Source organism: Plasmodium fragile, assembly GCF_000956335.1.
Source record: "Plasmodium fragile strain nilgiri unplaced genomic scaffold supercont1.1, whole genome shotgun sequence".
Lineage (NCBI taxonomy): Eukaryota > Apicomplexa > Aconoidasida > Haemosporida > Plasmodiidae > Plasmodium > Plasmodium fragile.
In genome coordinates this window covers 656,945-671,000 of record NW_012192581.1, presented here as the reverse complement: position 1 = coordinate 671,000, position 14,056 = coordinate 656,945, and the positions used below count along the sequence as shown (strand labels likewise).

The 14,056-nt window shown below is 40.6% G+C and overlaps 2 protein-coding genes across 2 annotated transcripts; one reads left to right on the top strand and one right to left on the bottom strand.

Annotated features, from left to right (window-relative positions):
* Nucleotides 1-2,005: 2,005 nt before the first annotated feature.
* Nucleotides 2,006-7,909, top strand: AK88_00145 (uncharacterized protein; the record flags this gene model as incomplete). Its single annotated transcript, XM_012477796.1, has 5 exons — nucleotides 2,006-2,464; nucleotides 2,649-2,849; nucleotides 3,020-3,695; nucleotides 3,830-6,364; nucleotides 6,531-7,909. 5 exons carry the CDS (start codon nucleotides 2,006-2,008, stop codon nucleotides 7,907-7,909), a joined length of 5,250 nt encoding a protein of 1,749 aa, XP_012333219.1.
* Nucleotides 7,910-8,803: 894 nt separating this feature from the next.
* Nucleotides 8,804-11,197, bottom strand: AK88_00144 (uncharacterized protein; the record flags this gene model as incomplete). The annotated part of the gene is made up of 1 exon (XM_012477795.1): nucleotides 8,804-11,197. The coding sequence occupies one exon, from the start codon at nucleotides 11,195-11,197 to the stop codon at nucleotides 8,804-8,806; it is 2,394 nt and encodes a 797-aa protein (XP_012333218.1).
* Nucleotides 11,198-14,056: the final 2,859 nt, after the last annotated feature.

The following is a 14,056-nucleotide window of genomic DNA, read 5'->3' as shown; positions in this document are numbered from 1 at the left end:
GGGCGCATGGTTTATTCTTCCCTCGTGAAAAATTAGATTATATGGATATTTGTCCCTATATGTTTAGTGTGGATGCGAACAGCTCCCCATAACAATGAAATACGCCCTTCAGTTCTTCTTATCTTGTTCTCATTCCCAGGAAGGGGTTGCAGCGGGCCTATGTACAGGAAATGGGGAGAATACAAAAAGAAAGTAAAAAAGAAATCATGCAAAAGAGGCGGAAAGACAGGACAGACTTAACAATCTCGCAGATGTAATTCACAGAGCTGAGAACTGTTATGTGCTCAACAAATGCTCTTCACCGTCTGCCACTTCCTTTTCACAGTGAAGCGGCACAGGGGAAAGTATCCCAAGACAACTATATTTGAACAATGTCAGTCGCGACAACAGCTTTTTATGAACGAAACACAAAAACAAAAGAAAAACGCTTTAGTTTTTCATCCTAAAGTGCTGGTTAGCACGGGTGACGTGTGTTTTATTAGCGTTTTTTTTTTTTCCTTCTTTTTTTTTTTTTTTTTTTTTTTTTTCCAACATTTCGCATTTTTTTCCCACCATTTCGCTGTTTTTTTTTTTTTTTTGTCCTACCAGATCGAATTACGTTTCCCCTTCATCATCCTGATTAAGTTGTTGTCCATATGCCCTTCTCCAAACGAACATACATTTTGGAGCTGAATTTTTCGGCTAATTTTGGCTCGTTTTGCTTTTACGACCCCATTGCCGTCTACACATACAGGGGAATACGCAGTCGGTTGGACCTTACGCAAATGCGCAGATCCTCGAAAAAAAACGCTTCCTACATCCCCCCCTTTTTGGACTTCATCGTTTTCCATCCTTAATTGTGTGTTTAAGCAGCAATATGTATTCTCCCACGCATACGAAGCTTATGTATGCCTCTTTCTTCACTACCTTCACAAATGTTCTCTCACTTTGTCAACGGGACGTCGCTAAAAAGATACACACGGCGAACAGGCAGAATAACTCCAACACAAAACGAAACAGAAATTTTGAGGCACACACAAAATGTCCTTACATAGCAAATACGAGGACAACGGCTGGGTAGTTGTACTAGCATGTGAATTTTTCTGTACAAGTTTGATCATAAAGGGGCGTTTAGCAAAAAAAAAAAAAAAAAAAGGGAAAAATGCCATTATTCGCGAAATGAGCACTTGAAATAAAAGCTACATCGGCGGAAAATTCTTTGTGGGGCGTAACACAAACATTCAGAAGGTATAATATTAAAATGAAATAAATGAGTAGTGCCTTGAACCTAGGATCGGCCTTACTTTGCGATTGTGTAATTGAATGCTCGCCCCCCCGTTTGTTCACTTGTTTGACCCTTCGCTAAATCGGATGTAATTATTTGTAAATTTGTCCACCCAAGGAGACTGACACACATATAAGCATGATCCAAAATTTTTTTTTTTTTTTTTCCCTTGGAGTTACCCAATTTGGCGCTTACGAGGTTTGAAAGCGGGTGTGGTTCCTTACCCTAGCAGTGTGTCGTCCCCCAGGTTAACAATCCAGTAGGAGTAATCTTATGTGCCTACTCTTTGCTACCCTATTTCTCACCTCAGCACACTCCATCTCTTTCTGTTCCATTCCCCCTTCTTCACAACTTAAGCAAATTTTCATGTGCTTTCTCTCCCTCTATTTAACATTACCACCAGGAATGTTACCCCCCACCTCTTTCATCAGATTATTACAAACATCCACTATCGTGTCCTCATTTCACCTGCGCGAACAAGACCAAATAAGAGCAAACGTGGGTTTGACAGAACTGGAAAGAGGGTTGACAAAATAAAAAATGTGAGCAGATATGCCCTCAAACAAGGCATCCAACGTGAGCACATTCCTTCGAAGAAAGCTGCACACGCGGCGTACGCGTGGGGAAAGAGGCCCTTCCCTCCAGACATGCTCACACATTAAGCATTGACTCATCCAATTGAGAGTAGCAAAGCTACACAGGACAAGGCAGCCATAACCCTAAGCCGTAGCCAGCCCCGAAATGATAAAAAAGATACTGAACAATCTGAACAACTCAAATGAAGAAAAGGATGACAATTTTAGCCACAGCGAAAATATTTTAAACCTAATCGAAGGAATAATTATACACGAAAATTCCTACGGAAACTATGTGAACATATTAAACGAATTAACAACGTTATGTTATGAGGATCCAGTGAACTTTAGGAAATTTTTTTTTGCAAAAAGTGAAAATGTGGAAGAACAAAAAAAGAAGGCCAACCAAATATTGGACAGAATATTAATTGTCCTTGAAAAATATGAAGATGCAAGGAGCACATTTCTCCACTCAATTGCCAAGTTAATATTTATCAATGCCTTTGATCTGAACGTCGAAATTTTGCGCACCCTCTGTGACTTGGCCTACAACGAGGAATACAAGTATGATGTGCACTTGGTCTTTGAGGAAATCGTGGCGGCGGCCATGCTGAACTCGGCCGAGGTGAGCAAGGACAACTCAGACAAATGCACAATTGTTCTGGCGTTTTCTTCCTTAAGTATTTGTATGCACGCGATGCGGTCTACCGAATCATGACCAAGCGGACTAGACCCATGTGCCGTGACCATATCCGCGATGGGTTATTCTCCCCCATTTTTTTCTGTCCTTTTTGTGTTTCCCCCTATAGAACGAAACACTGAAGAATATTTTCAGAGGACTACAAAACATGCCGAGGGATGAAACGATCGCGCGAAGCTTTACTAGTTGCATACATAAAGTCATCAAGCTGTTGCGGGGCTCCTTTGATGAACACATCTTGGGATTTCTCTCCGTGGCCACGTTAGATCGGCACAACTGCCTAATAGCCTACGACGAGGGACTACTGAAGGTGCGTTGCTTTCTCTTGAGCGCTCTGTTTCTTGCTCCGTTTCTTGCTCCACTTCGCTGTCCACTTTGCGTTTAATTTAGTGGGGCGTCCGACCGATAAGCCGTTTTTTTTCTACCCCGCCGTGGATATATGGAAAATACGTACGCCCATGTGGCACCGCCGTCCCGCAGATCCTTACCGCGGAGATGACCAAAAGAGAGCAAGAAGACTTCGAAGAAACGCCACCACACCTCGAGACGGTGTACCGAATCGTACAGCAACTATGTGGGAACCACGTTAAGCACTGCGCAATGCTGATAAAGGAAAAAATGCACTTAAATTTCTATTTCAAGAAAATCAAGGAAATAATAAAAAAAGATTTTATGAATCATTTTGAAAAAAAAAAATCTGTCTTTTCCAATATAATTCTAAATACCATAAATAATATTTGCACATTTGAGAAAGAAATTCTATTCGAGTTGTGTAACTCTCACCACTTTATCGATCTGCTTCTAATTGGCATTAAAATGGACATGAGCAATCCGTACTTTTTAACCGCAAGTTTGGCTGGCTTATTACTAGTATTACAAAATGAAGAGTTATACAAAAAGAACATTGAGTATATCTTAGAGAATACCAAGGATTTGAAAATAGTGATACCGTTCTTATTTGGACAGAAATATAACTCCATGCTTCGTTACTACCACAAAGCAGATGAGGATGTTGAAATATATTTACACGACGTGGTTAAAAACACACTTGACATCTTTGCCTTTTTTTTTATGAAGGACGTAGATAAATTCACTGTGAAGGTGAAGAAGGCGTTCAGGGAGAGCGATATTAATTACTACTTGCTCGTGTGCCTCGGTGAGTCTCTGCGATGAAGGGCACACGCGCCGTTCACTGCACCTCCATTGCAACGCCTGCATCGATACACCCCGATTAATAATGTCGCATCATTTAACGTCCCACCATTTAACCGCCCACCATTTACATTGCAGAAAGCCAAAACGAAGACGTGGTGATCCGCCTCCTCAGGTGTATTCACCTCATCCCATTCGAAGACTGCAAGTCCATCGAGTTCCACAAAATATTCTTCCTCCTGCGTGAAAAAGAAATCACGCTGAACGAAAAGTGGAAGGAAATCTACTACTACTGCGTCAAGATATACATGAAGGTAATAAAACATGAAGACATTTCCAAAATTGTAGAGCAGTATAAATTCGAGGACACACTTACCGGCATTCTACGCATCATGAATCAGTTCCTCTTGAGGGCAGTTATCCTCCACAGGAAAAATGATTTTGCGCCATTAAAAGGGAGGAGAGCGGCTCGAGGGAGACACGGCGAGTATGTAGGAGGTGATGTGGACTATAGGGAAGCAGAGGCATACGCTAATGTCGACTCGGATGATGGAGAAATTGATTTGAACATGATAACCGTGGAAGTACTACGCACGTGCTCCAGGTACCCCCCCTTGAGATACTTCATGAGAAACAACTCCATGAGCTATTACTTTATAAACGTCTTAACAAATGAAGACAGCCTGTTTAGCGAAATAAACGTAGATTACGACATTTTAATCGAACGCACGTGGTGTTCCAACATTGAAAATATTTTCAAAGCTTTAGTCAAAAATAACATTGCAAAAGATAAAAAGATATGTTTACGACTTTTAATCAACGTGGCTGACATTTTCAGTGGTTACTTTTATCAATTCAAAACGGATACACATTGTAACATATTCGACTTATGTAATATGGAAGAAAAACACTGGAACAGGAAAAAAATTTTGCAATATTTTTACATGATGAATAGCGCTGACCTTGAGGATTACAAAAAGCAACTACACACATTCGTTACATTCCATATGACCAATTTATACACCATGCTGGACATATTTGTTGAGAAAAATATCTTCGCAGAATTGAAGAAAGAGCAAAGGGAAAACTACTTCCCAGGGGTATTAAAGTTTAACAAATTAAAATATGAAAAAAAAATTTCAAAATTAAAATTAAAGGAAAAGGAAATCAGATCAAAAATTTTACCTGAACAAATGGAAAAAAGAGATAACAGGTCAGGTACTCCTCCCCTTGATGAGCTACAAAACATAAAAGACAAAAAGAAGAAATTATTTTTGTGGCTACACAATAATAACTTCCAGCAAACATTTGACATTTCTCTCGTGGATGATGACATTGAGTGTAATCTTGAGCACATGTTCGAAATGCCCAAGGTGGTAAAGAAAAAAAAAACAATTCGCCCTGCAAGGGGAAATGCCTACCTCGGAAATGACTCTCCTGATGTGACAATTTTGAAAAGGACATCACCTGATGGGTCGCTGGACGACTCACTCACGGGGGATGTCCACAGTGTCAACAATGGTACAAGTCAAATGGAAGGCGAAAATGCACAAACAGGGAATCCCCCCCCTCAGCATGTACAGATTGGTCATAATAAGGAAATCCGTCGAAGGAACTCCTCCACCACTGAACCCTCTTACCGTGATGACGAATCTTCAGTCTCTTCCCTCGCAGAAGAAAATCCAAACGACACGGTCTTAGACAGAATCGCCTGTGAACTCTTGTCCTTCGATAAGGAAAAAACTTACGAACAAAAAACTAGCCCCTTTAACATACTTCTATTTAGCAAAAGAGGCCTTTTTGTAAATTGCAACAAAGGGCAAATAAATGTGGCACACATTTTGCACACATTTCTTCGCATATTTTTCAGCATCATAATAAATAGCGTAAACAATAATGAACATGACCACTACCTACGGGTGAAGGAATTTTTTTTAAAGACAAATGTCCTCAAGACCATGATCCAACTTCTATCACAGTGTAGTTTTTACGACTGTAGCGTATATGCTCATTTCTTCCGTTTGTATAGCGAAATTTTGAAGCAAAATTTGACAGCAGTGGAATCCATGGACATGTTAATTTTTTACAACATTTTTTTCTACTACTGTAAATTGCTCAGTAGAGAATTTATTAACAAACTTATCAATGAAGAATATGTCTTGTCGGACAAGGAACAATATTTTTACGCAGAATTTTGTAAACTTTTGTATTGTTTTACGCAAAAAATTATTTATATTCAATTTTCTCACTACAGCGAAATACAAAAATGGTGTGTGGACTGTTCCTTGTTCTTTTTCTTCTACAAAAATAATATTCTTCTCCTGCTTTACCTCTTTATATATATTAATAGCGTCCATCACGGATCAGTCTACGCCTCCTATATTTACCACAAGAAAAATTTTACTTCCATTCACACCATCTTCTTTTACACACTCTTCACCCTTTCCTACTTGATGTGCTTTTGCAAAAAGTTGAAGTACTTTATTTTGTACTTTGTCAATTATAAGAAATATATTCACAAAATACTCTTCAGGAGATCCGTCCTTCACGCCCTTTTTCTGTACCAAAAACTTATATACTTGCGGATCGTCCTGCAGAACCAGCTGTCTCTGGAACGACGCGCCCCCTCGCAGGTTTACCACATTTCCCCAGTCATCTACGTGCGGGAGAACGGTAAGGCGTAGCAGCTAACATGAGCGCATCGCCGCAAAGAGCAGATACTACCCCGTGCGGGCGGTGAAGTACCTGCGTTCACATTCTCACTTCACCCAAGTCATTCTCGTATAAACCCCACTGTTGTGTATTCACCAACTCGTTCTAATCGCCTCCCCCTCTGCAGCCGTCGAATGGTACTTCCTAGCAATCGGACTGGACAAGTACTACCTCGTGTATATCCCACACAATTTTGAAGAAAACATAACAGAAGATAAGGACATCAAACTTATAATCCACTCTGAGAAAAAATACAAAGACATAACCAGAATATGCCTGACCAAACATAATGATAATTTTTTTGTCTTTGGTTACATAAGTCACGAAGATCATAAGAGCTACGAACTCTACGATGTTTTCATAAGTGTTAACAGACATTTTCGCGATGAAATAATTTCCTATTCTCAATTTTTATCCGGGGGCAGTGTAGAAACAAAGGTGGATTTGGTGCAGGATACCGTATTCACAAATAACCTCAAAAGGCACATGAATATACGGAACATTATTATAACCTCTTTTGCATATAAGGAGGTCAAACCAAATGAGTATTGTAAGGGGAGAGGAAAAGCAGGGGGCAAAAGGAAAGACAATTTAGACAGTGGTAAACGTGAACAGCTGCATGGAGCATCACATGATGCACCAAATGAAGAGTCCCTCCAGTCTGAACCCAATTCGGACTCGTCTTATGTTGAGTCTAGGGGTGCATTCAGCCAACAGGAAAAGGCACCATCTTCTGAAGCCGAATCAAACGAAGAACAATTTAACATTTTTAGGAGAAATACAAACAGCACGAAAAAAAGGAAACTCTTCTTTTTCGTTTTAACCAAAAATCATTTATACATTTTTAAATTGAATTTTAAAAAGTGGTTATGTTTAAGTCCATTCGTCGATGGAGAAAAGGATGACATACATCTTTATGTGGAGTCCAGTCTAGACAGTGCAGAAGAACCCACCACAGGGAAAAAAAAAATAGTCACCAATGAAAAGATATATTTAAATAATTTCTTGGGACTCTGTGCTAGTCCTACTGATGACCAAAATGTTGCATTTGCCAGGAAGTGTGCAGTACGGAACACCATCAAACATGTGTACTCCGGTAACAACACGGAGTACACCAATGAGAATGTCTTCTTGTCGACGAACACCACGTCCACCACGCAGACTGACGGGCAGAGCGACGGTAACGGTGACGATCACCGAGACGACCATCGAGACGACCAGCGCGGTGATGAGGTTCTCAAGGGTGGACAACATGACGAACATAACCAGAGATACCTATCTGCAAACAAATCCTTCCTAAAAATTGTGCACAAATACAATAACGAAAATTTGAGCAAAATTAAATTTGTTAATAATTACGAAAGTATAGTAGCGCTCAACTATAAAGTCAAGCATGGGGAGTTGCCGGAAAAAAAAATTAAAATCATCATGTTCGATGATTATACGCGGGAGCTCTGGAAACGGGCTCTGGCATTTTCGCTCAACATACAAATGACTTCCTCGTAAGTAAATGTGGCCGCCAATGGGGAGAACACAATTGTTATACGCGAAATGGGATACCCCAATTGGGCGGATCGTCTTATGCCCTATTCGACTGTCCCCTCCCCATGCCGCAATTTTTTTGCGACCGCTTCTCTTCAACCCTGCTTGTTTCATCCCCCCCCTTTTTTTTTTTTTTTTTCCTACCTTCAGGGAATGGCTACGAAAATGGACTTAACCGGCCCTCTAAAGACCTCACTCGGAACTGCAGATGAGCAACTGTTAAAAGGATACCCCTGCGGTCTGATCTCGCACTGCCTTGTTCCCGTCCATTTTATAGGCCATTGACAGCGACCATATAATACACGTCATACCGTTCCGGATCACGCTTCATCTTTAGTTAAAGGAAAAGAGCGTAATTCCTTTCTGGAACTTCTTAACATTTGCAGAAATGTAAAAATGACTTAAAAACAAAAAAATGGCCGTTTATAAAAAAAAAAAAAGGGGGGGGAAAGCAGACGCTTGAGTGGGCTCAGCGCGACCTTTACTCCTGCCGGAGAGACGGAAGAAATGCTCAAAGCAGGAGCACAAATCGGGACTAAAACAAGGGATGCAGCGCAGATAGGCGGCATGCAAGAGGGAGTCGTCGAATGGGCTAAAAAAGGCGAAACGCAAAAGGCAAAAAACACACATGCGGATCACCCACGAGTGAGCATAAATAGACAAATACATCAATAAAATTCAAAGACAAATAAAAAAATGGAACGGCCCCACGGATGGGATGGGCCGCAACAGGGTGCGCGACGGGGTGGGCGACACATTGGAAAGGCGTATTGCGCTTTATCGTTATGATCCACCCGCTTGAGTTGCCTATCCGTAGAAGGAGCACGTAAATTGCTTCCTGCCTTGTTTTTACCCGCGTCAATCCCGTAGCTTCTCCAGCGCACTCTGCAGCTTCACCAACTGCTCATTATTATCACAAATCAAGGAGGATAATTCCAATATTTGAGAATTAATTAAAATTAATTCCTGCCCATACATGCGCATCACCTTGTCTGACATTCTGGAAGCTTCCTCAACATCCGCGTCATCGTAACCCTTCAGGGTATCCTTTGATATATTTTCAAATAGCGCACTAAGAGTTGTATCTTCCAGAGCTTTCCTATGCTCATTATTCACACTCGGCATTTTTAAAATAAAATTTATGGGCGTAAATTTGGATAGTTCATTTGATAGCAAACTGTGAGCTTGGCTAGCTACATTTTTCACTGTAAACTCAATTTTTTTTTGTGGATTTTTCTGAAGTAATTTTAGCTGTTCACATACTATTTTGCTATAAACATTTCTTTCATTCCATATGGCTATACATCGGTAAAATTTGTTAATCATTTCTGCGTTGACCTGTTCATGTAGTACACACCTCATTACTGGGACAACAAAATTGTGTAACCCACTTTCCGCGATGGAATAATATTTTATCAAATCGTTTCTTAAATTGTTTCTCAATTCTTGTATTAAATGATTATACACATAAAAAATCGCAATTTTCGAATTTACTGAAACTGACTTGTCCACGAAAACATCCGTCATCACTTGGAACAGCTGTTCCGGAGGATCTATAAAATGTTTTATGTAACAGCAGACTCTTTCAATGTCTACCTGTAACGTATTTAACACTCTCAAAGATTCCGCTATCTGATTTCTCGGAAATATATTTCCACTGGATGTTACCATGTTGTCCTCCTTCACTTCGTTCTTATACACATCCATGACAAGGCTGTGGTCGCTTGATATGGACGACTCGATGTCCATCTCATCCGAGTTGTAATAATTTGAGTCATTTCTGTAACGCACACTGGTCCTATCCTGCTGCACCTCCTCCTCATTACTACTCTTCATCCTTTTCTTTTCTACATTTCCTGGTGGGGAAAGAAACATATTTTGCATTCTACTACTGTTCCTGGGGCTGCGTCTGCTCATCCCACGTTCCTCAACAGTTTTGTAGCCTCTACCATTATTCACATTAAAATGGCTATCTTCATTATCTATGTAGCTGCTTGAATTGTACCTCCTCTCTGTTTCACACTCCTCCTCTGCGCGATTCTGTGAGTGTAAGTTGCTCATATTGTCCCCTGCGGGTTGCGTCTTCTTCGATTCCTGACTGTTACTCATGTAGAGGCACTTTTTCAAATCGTCCAGTATCATTGCTGTCTTGCTGGTTTGGCTGCTTTTCTTCTGCTGCGCTTCAGGGCTATGTCGATCGTTGACGCCGCCATCCACCTCTTCCTTACTAAGTCCATCATCTTTGCCTCCTTCAGTGCCGCCTGCCCCATCCGACGACTTTACATTAAAAGGAATATTTCTCAAAAGGGACAACTGGTTCAACAAGCTTTCGTTAGAATCCTTGTTCTTCGACGTGGTGTTTGTTTCACTAAGGATTTTTTCTTCCTCCGCTTTTGCAGGGGAGAAAAGTAAATTGTGCAAATTCCTATGCAGGGTGCTCAGCTGCTGGTTTATGTCGGCCTTTCTCGAGTCCCCACTACCGTGATGAGTGTGATGATCTCCGTAACTGTCTGCGTAGTTATCACCCTCCATGTCCTCATACGTATGGTCGTTTTTGCGTGCATGCCGCATACTTGCGTCATTACTGTGAGGGTTGTAACTGTCGTGGTTGTAGCTACCACTGTACAGCCCTTGCTCGCGCTCATGGTCGCGATGGTGGAAGTGATCTGCCCCATGGCGGCCGTCTCCGGAATAGTACGCATCACTGTTATAATAATCATCCACGTAGTCGTAATTGTCTTCATTCGGCGGGCGTCCCTCTTCATTCAAGTTCACATTAACGTTGTGATCGCCACTTGCATACGCACTAAATTTAGACCCCCTGTGGCCACCATTTCTTACAAACCTCGTATTATAACGAGCACGATTATTTCTCATGCCACCTCGGACGTTCGCCTTTTGATTCATCGCCCCCTTTTTATATGGGGGTGCCATGTATTGGTTATTTTGCTGGCCCCAGTTATCGAGCACATTATTGTTCACATCATAGTTATTGCTTCTGTTAAAATTAGACGAAGCGGATGCGTACGTGGGCCTGTCTGAATTGAACTCGTCGCCCTGCTGTATATCACTGTGCGTCGGTTCAATACGCCCCCTTTCGTGGCGATAGGACATATTGTTAAACTCTCCTGTGCCCTCGTCATGTTTTCCATACCGCCTGCTTTTTCCCCTACTGTAAGTGCCATCGTGCGGAAATTTCTTATTTTGTTTTTTTCCCTTATCGTTGTTCCAATTTTTTTTCTCATATTTCATTTTATACGTCCAGCGTCTTTACGAGGATATGATACGTAACAGTGAAGATGGGGGATGGGGTGTCCCTACAGGTGCCGCATAAAAGGTTGTGCTTAGGGATAGTGTAATTGACATGCACACGTGGGCGAGTTACATGAGGATCCCCCAGCACAGTATTCACCTGCACAATATTCACCCTTGCAATGTCCAGCCTTGTAAAGTTTACCACCAATTTTTACACGCGAATGGCTTGCCCGTAAGAAGCGTACACGTGAAGTACAAAGTCTCAGATGCTATGAGGAGGCCAATGCTGAGTTACCCATCCTGGGCAATAAACCTTACATAAACTTTTTTTTTTTTTCACAAAAAATATGAAATCATCATGTAATGAAATAAACCCATACCACCAGTTACTTTTGCTTCAAACCACTCATGCGCTAAAATAAAAAAAAAAAAAAAAAAAAAAATGCACTACTTATCAACATAAAAGCTTAAACCCCATGCTTTCTCTGTTATTTCCTACAAGTGCCCCAAAGATGTACATAATATAATATTTATATATATATAAATGCTGCCTTTACCACATATTTGAGAAAAAATATATTTTTTTTTTTCTGACACATGGAGGTGAAATGTTACGATTGCTCCTCAAAATGAGCGTGCGTGTATGTTCGGATTCTCTTACGTTTTTTTTTTTTTTTTTTTTTATATGGTTTTCGAAATGGGGGCTGCGTTGTCCCACCCTATATACATCATTTTGTGCCTTAATGCGGATTGCTGTGGGATTTGTTTCGCTCCTGTTGTTGGGCGGATCGATATGCTGTTCGCCGTTTTGTGTCCGTGGTTCGCGGAAGCTTGTTGTAAGCGCCACTGTTGGTATTACATAAAAAAAATATGTACATAAATATATATATGCAAATTATGCTCATGTGCGTACATTTCACAACGGCACATTTTTTTGAAGGCTATTTTTTTTTTGTACACACGCGTGCGCGTTTTGTTGAAATGTTGATGCCGACCTTAACGGGCAGTGTTCGGGCTTTACAGCTTCGCCGTGCCTATTCACGTCCAAATGTGCTTCCACAATTGCACAAATGCATATCTACATATAACGGCATAATCAACAGCGCGCACCTTGCTTCATAGATCCCGATATATAAATATGACGCTGCAGAGTTTACCCTACATGGTGATGGTACGACAATATTTTCGTGTACTTTTTGTGCAGCTTGCCTGAGCCCTTAGCACATGTACATATATATAAAAGTAAAATATTTCACACCATTGCCCAAACAATAGTCTGCCTTGTTCGTATGAAAAAACACGCGTATTCATGACAAAAAAACAAAAAAACAATTGTGCCATGAACGCGGGAAAGCAAAACGCATAACGCATCGTGTGGAAAGTGAACTGATCTACGTGCAATTGTGAACGAACGTCATAAAAAAAAAAATGCACCGTGAAATTTTGCAGCAGAAAAGAATATGTGAACCCTTAAACAGAGAGCGAGAGGTCAGATGTATATATAAGAAAAAAGCTCATATGCATTTTTCGCGTTTATAGTTTTTGATCGACCGTTTTATAAATAAAATATGTATATGTATAAGGTAAAGGAGAAAAAATATCTATACATATAAATACGCTGTACGTGCGTGTATATTTCGCATAGTTACATTTGTTTGTTGTGGATGTTTTTGCTCTTCCATTTTGAACGTTTGCTATGTACTTGTGTTTTTATCTTTTTCAAACATTTTTATACTTGTTCAATAGAGAGAAAAAACAAGAAAAACAAAAAGCTCTTCATGAGTGCCATCCGCCCACCGTTGTTTCCAAATTTTAGTGAGTTTTTTTTTTTTTTTTTTTTTTAGTGAAACACGACGGATGGTAGAGTAGCCCCAAGCACAGTTGCTCACACGATCGTGCTTCAATTTACAGTGGGTGTACTACAATATGTACACCTGCGTATGGCTGTTGATGGTTATTTATGACCATGTATAATCATTTATAATTATTCTACAAATTGTTTATAGCTCCTATAGCATGTCATGTGAACACATGTGCATGCAACTTTGTAAGCATGTATGTGTAACGTATACATGTAGAGGCAAATTCGCACACACCATGAATGGAGCCAAACGCTTTCGCATATATGTTCACATATATCCCGTTATGTGCAATCCCGTCTAGGCGACGCTTCCCCCGAGGAAGGCCCCGCCGCAAAGCCGCGAAAAAAAATACACATATGTATATGAATGCATACACGACTTTCATATTGCCGCGTTCCCTGTGCGTGTACGTACCATTTTACACAGCGCTTGCACTCAGCAATACCCAGTTGCGCATTTGTAAGAACCACCGTAACCAGGTACATGTGCACGAACCGCCATTATAATACATAAAGGCAGACGTGCTACACTGCTGTGCGGCGCTTACAACACAGGGTGCATATCTTACCGTCCTACGCATACGTATCGGTGCAAGTGCGCACAAGTGGCATGGAAAATTTTATCTTGTTTTAAAAATTAATGGCCCTATAACGAGTAATTGTCGCCGTTTTTTTTTTTTTTTTTTTTTTTTTATCTCCTATGTTCAAGGCCCTCTTTTTCAGTGCACATGTTTCGTGCCTTTTTTTTTTTTGTTCTATTGATCTGACAAAAATAATGAGCATTAACCCCTTTTTGCTACTCCGTGTTATGCCTCCCGTGACTTTTGCGTTGTAATGTGAAAGGAGAAACATGTGCGCTGTGTATCCATCCGACCAATTGTTTTAAATTATTTCCGCGCTCATAACAGTATGTCTAGGACAATGCAATTGTACGTATGCACATATGATGCTCTCACACCAATTTAAATAGGTGCGCTGGGAAATGACACCTTGTG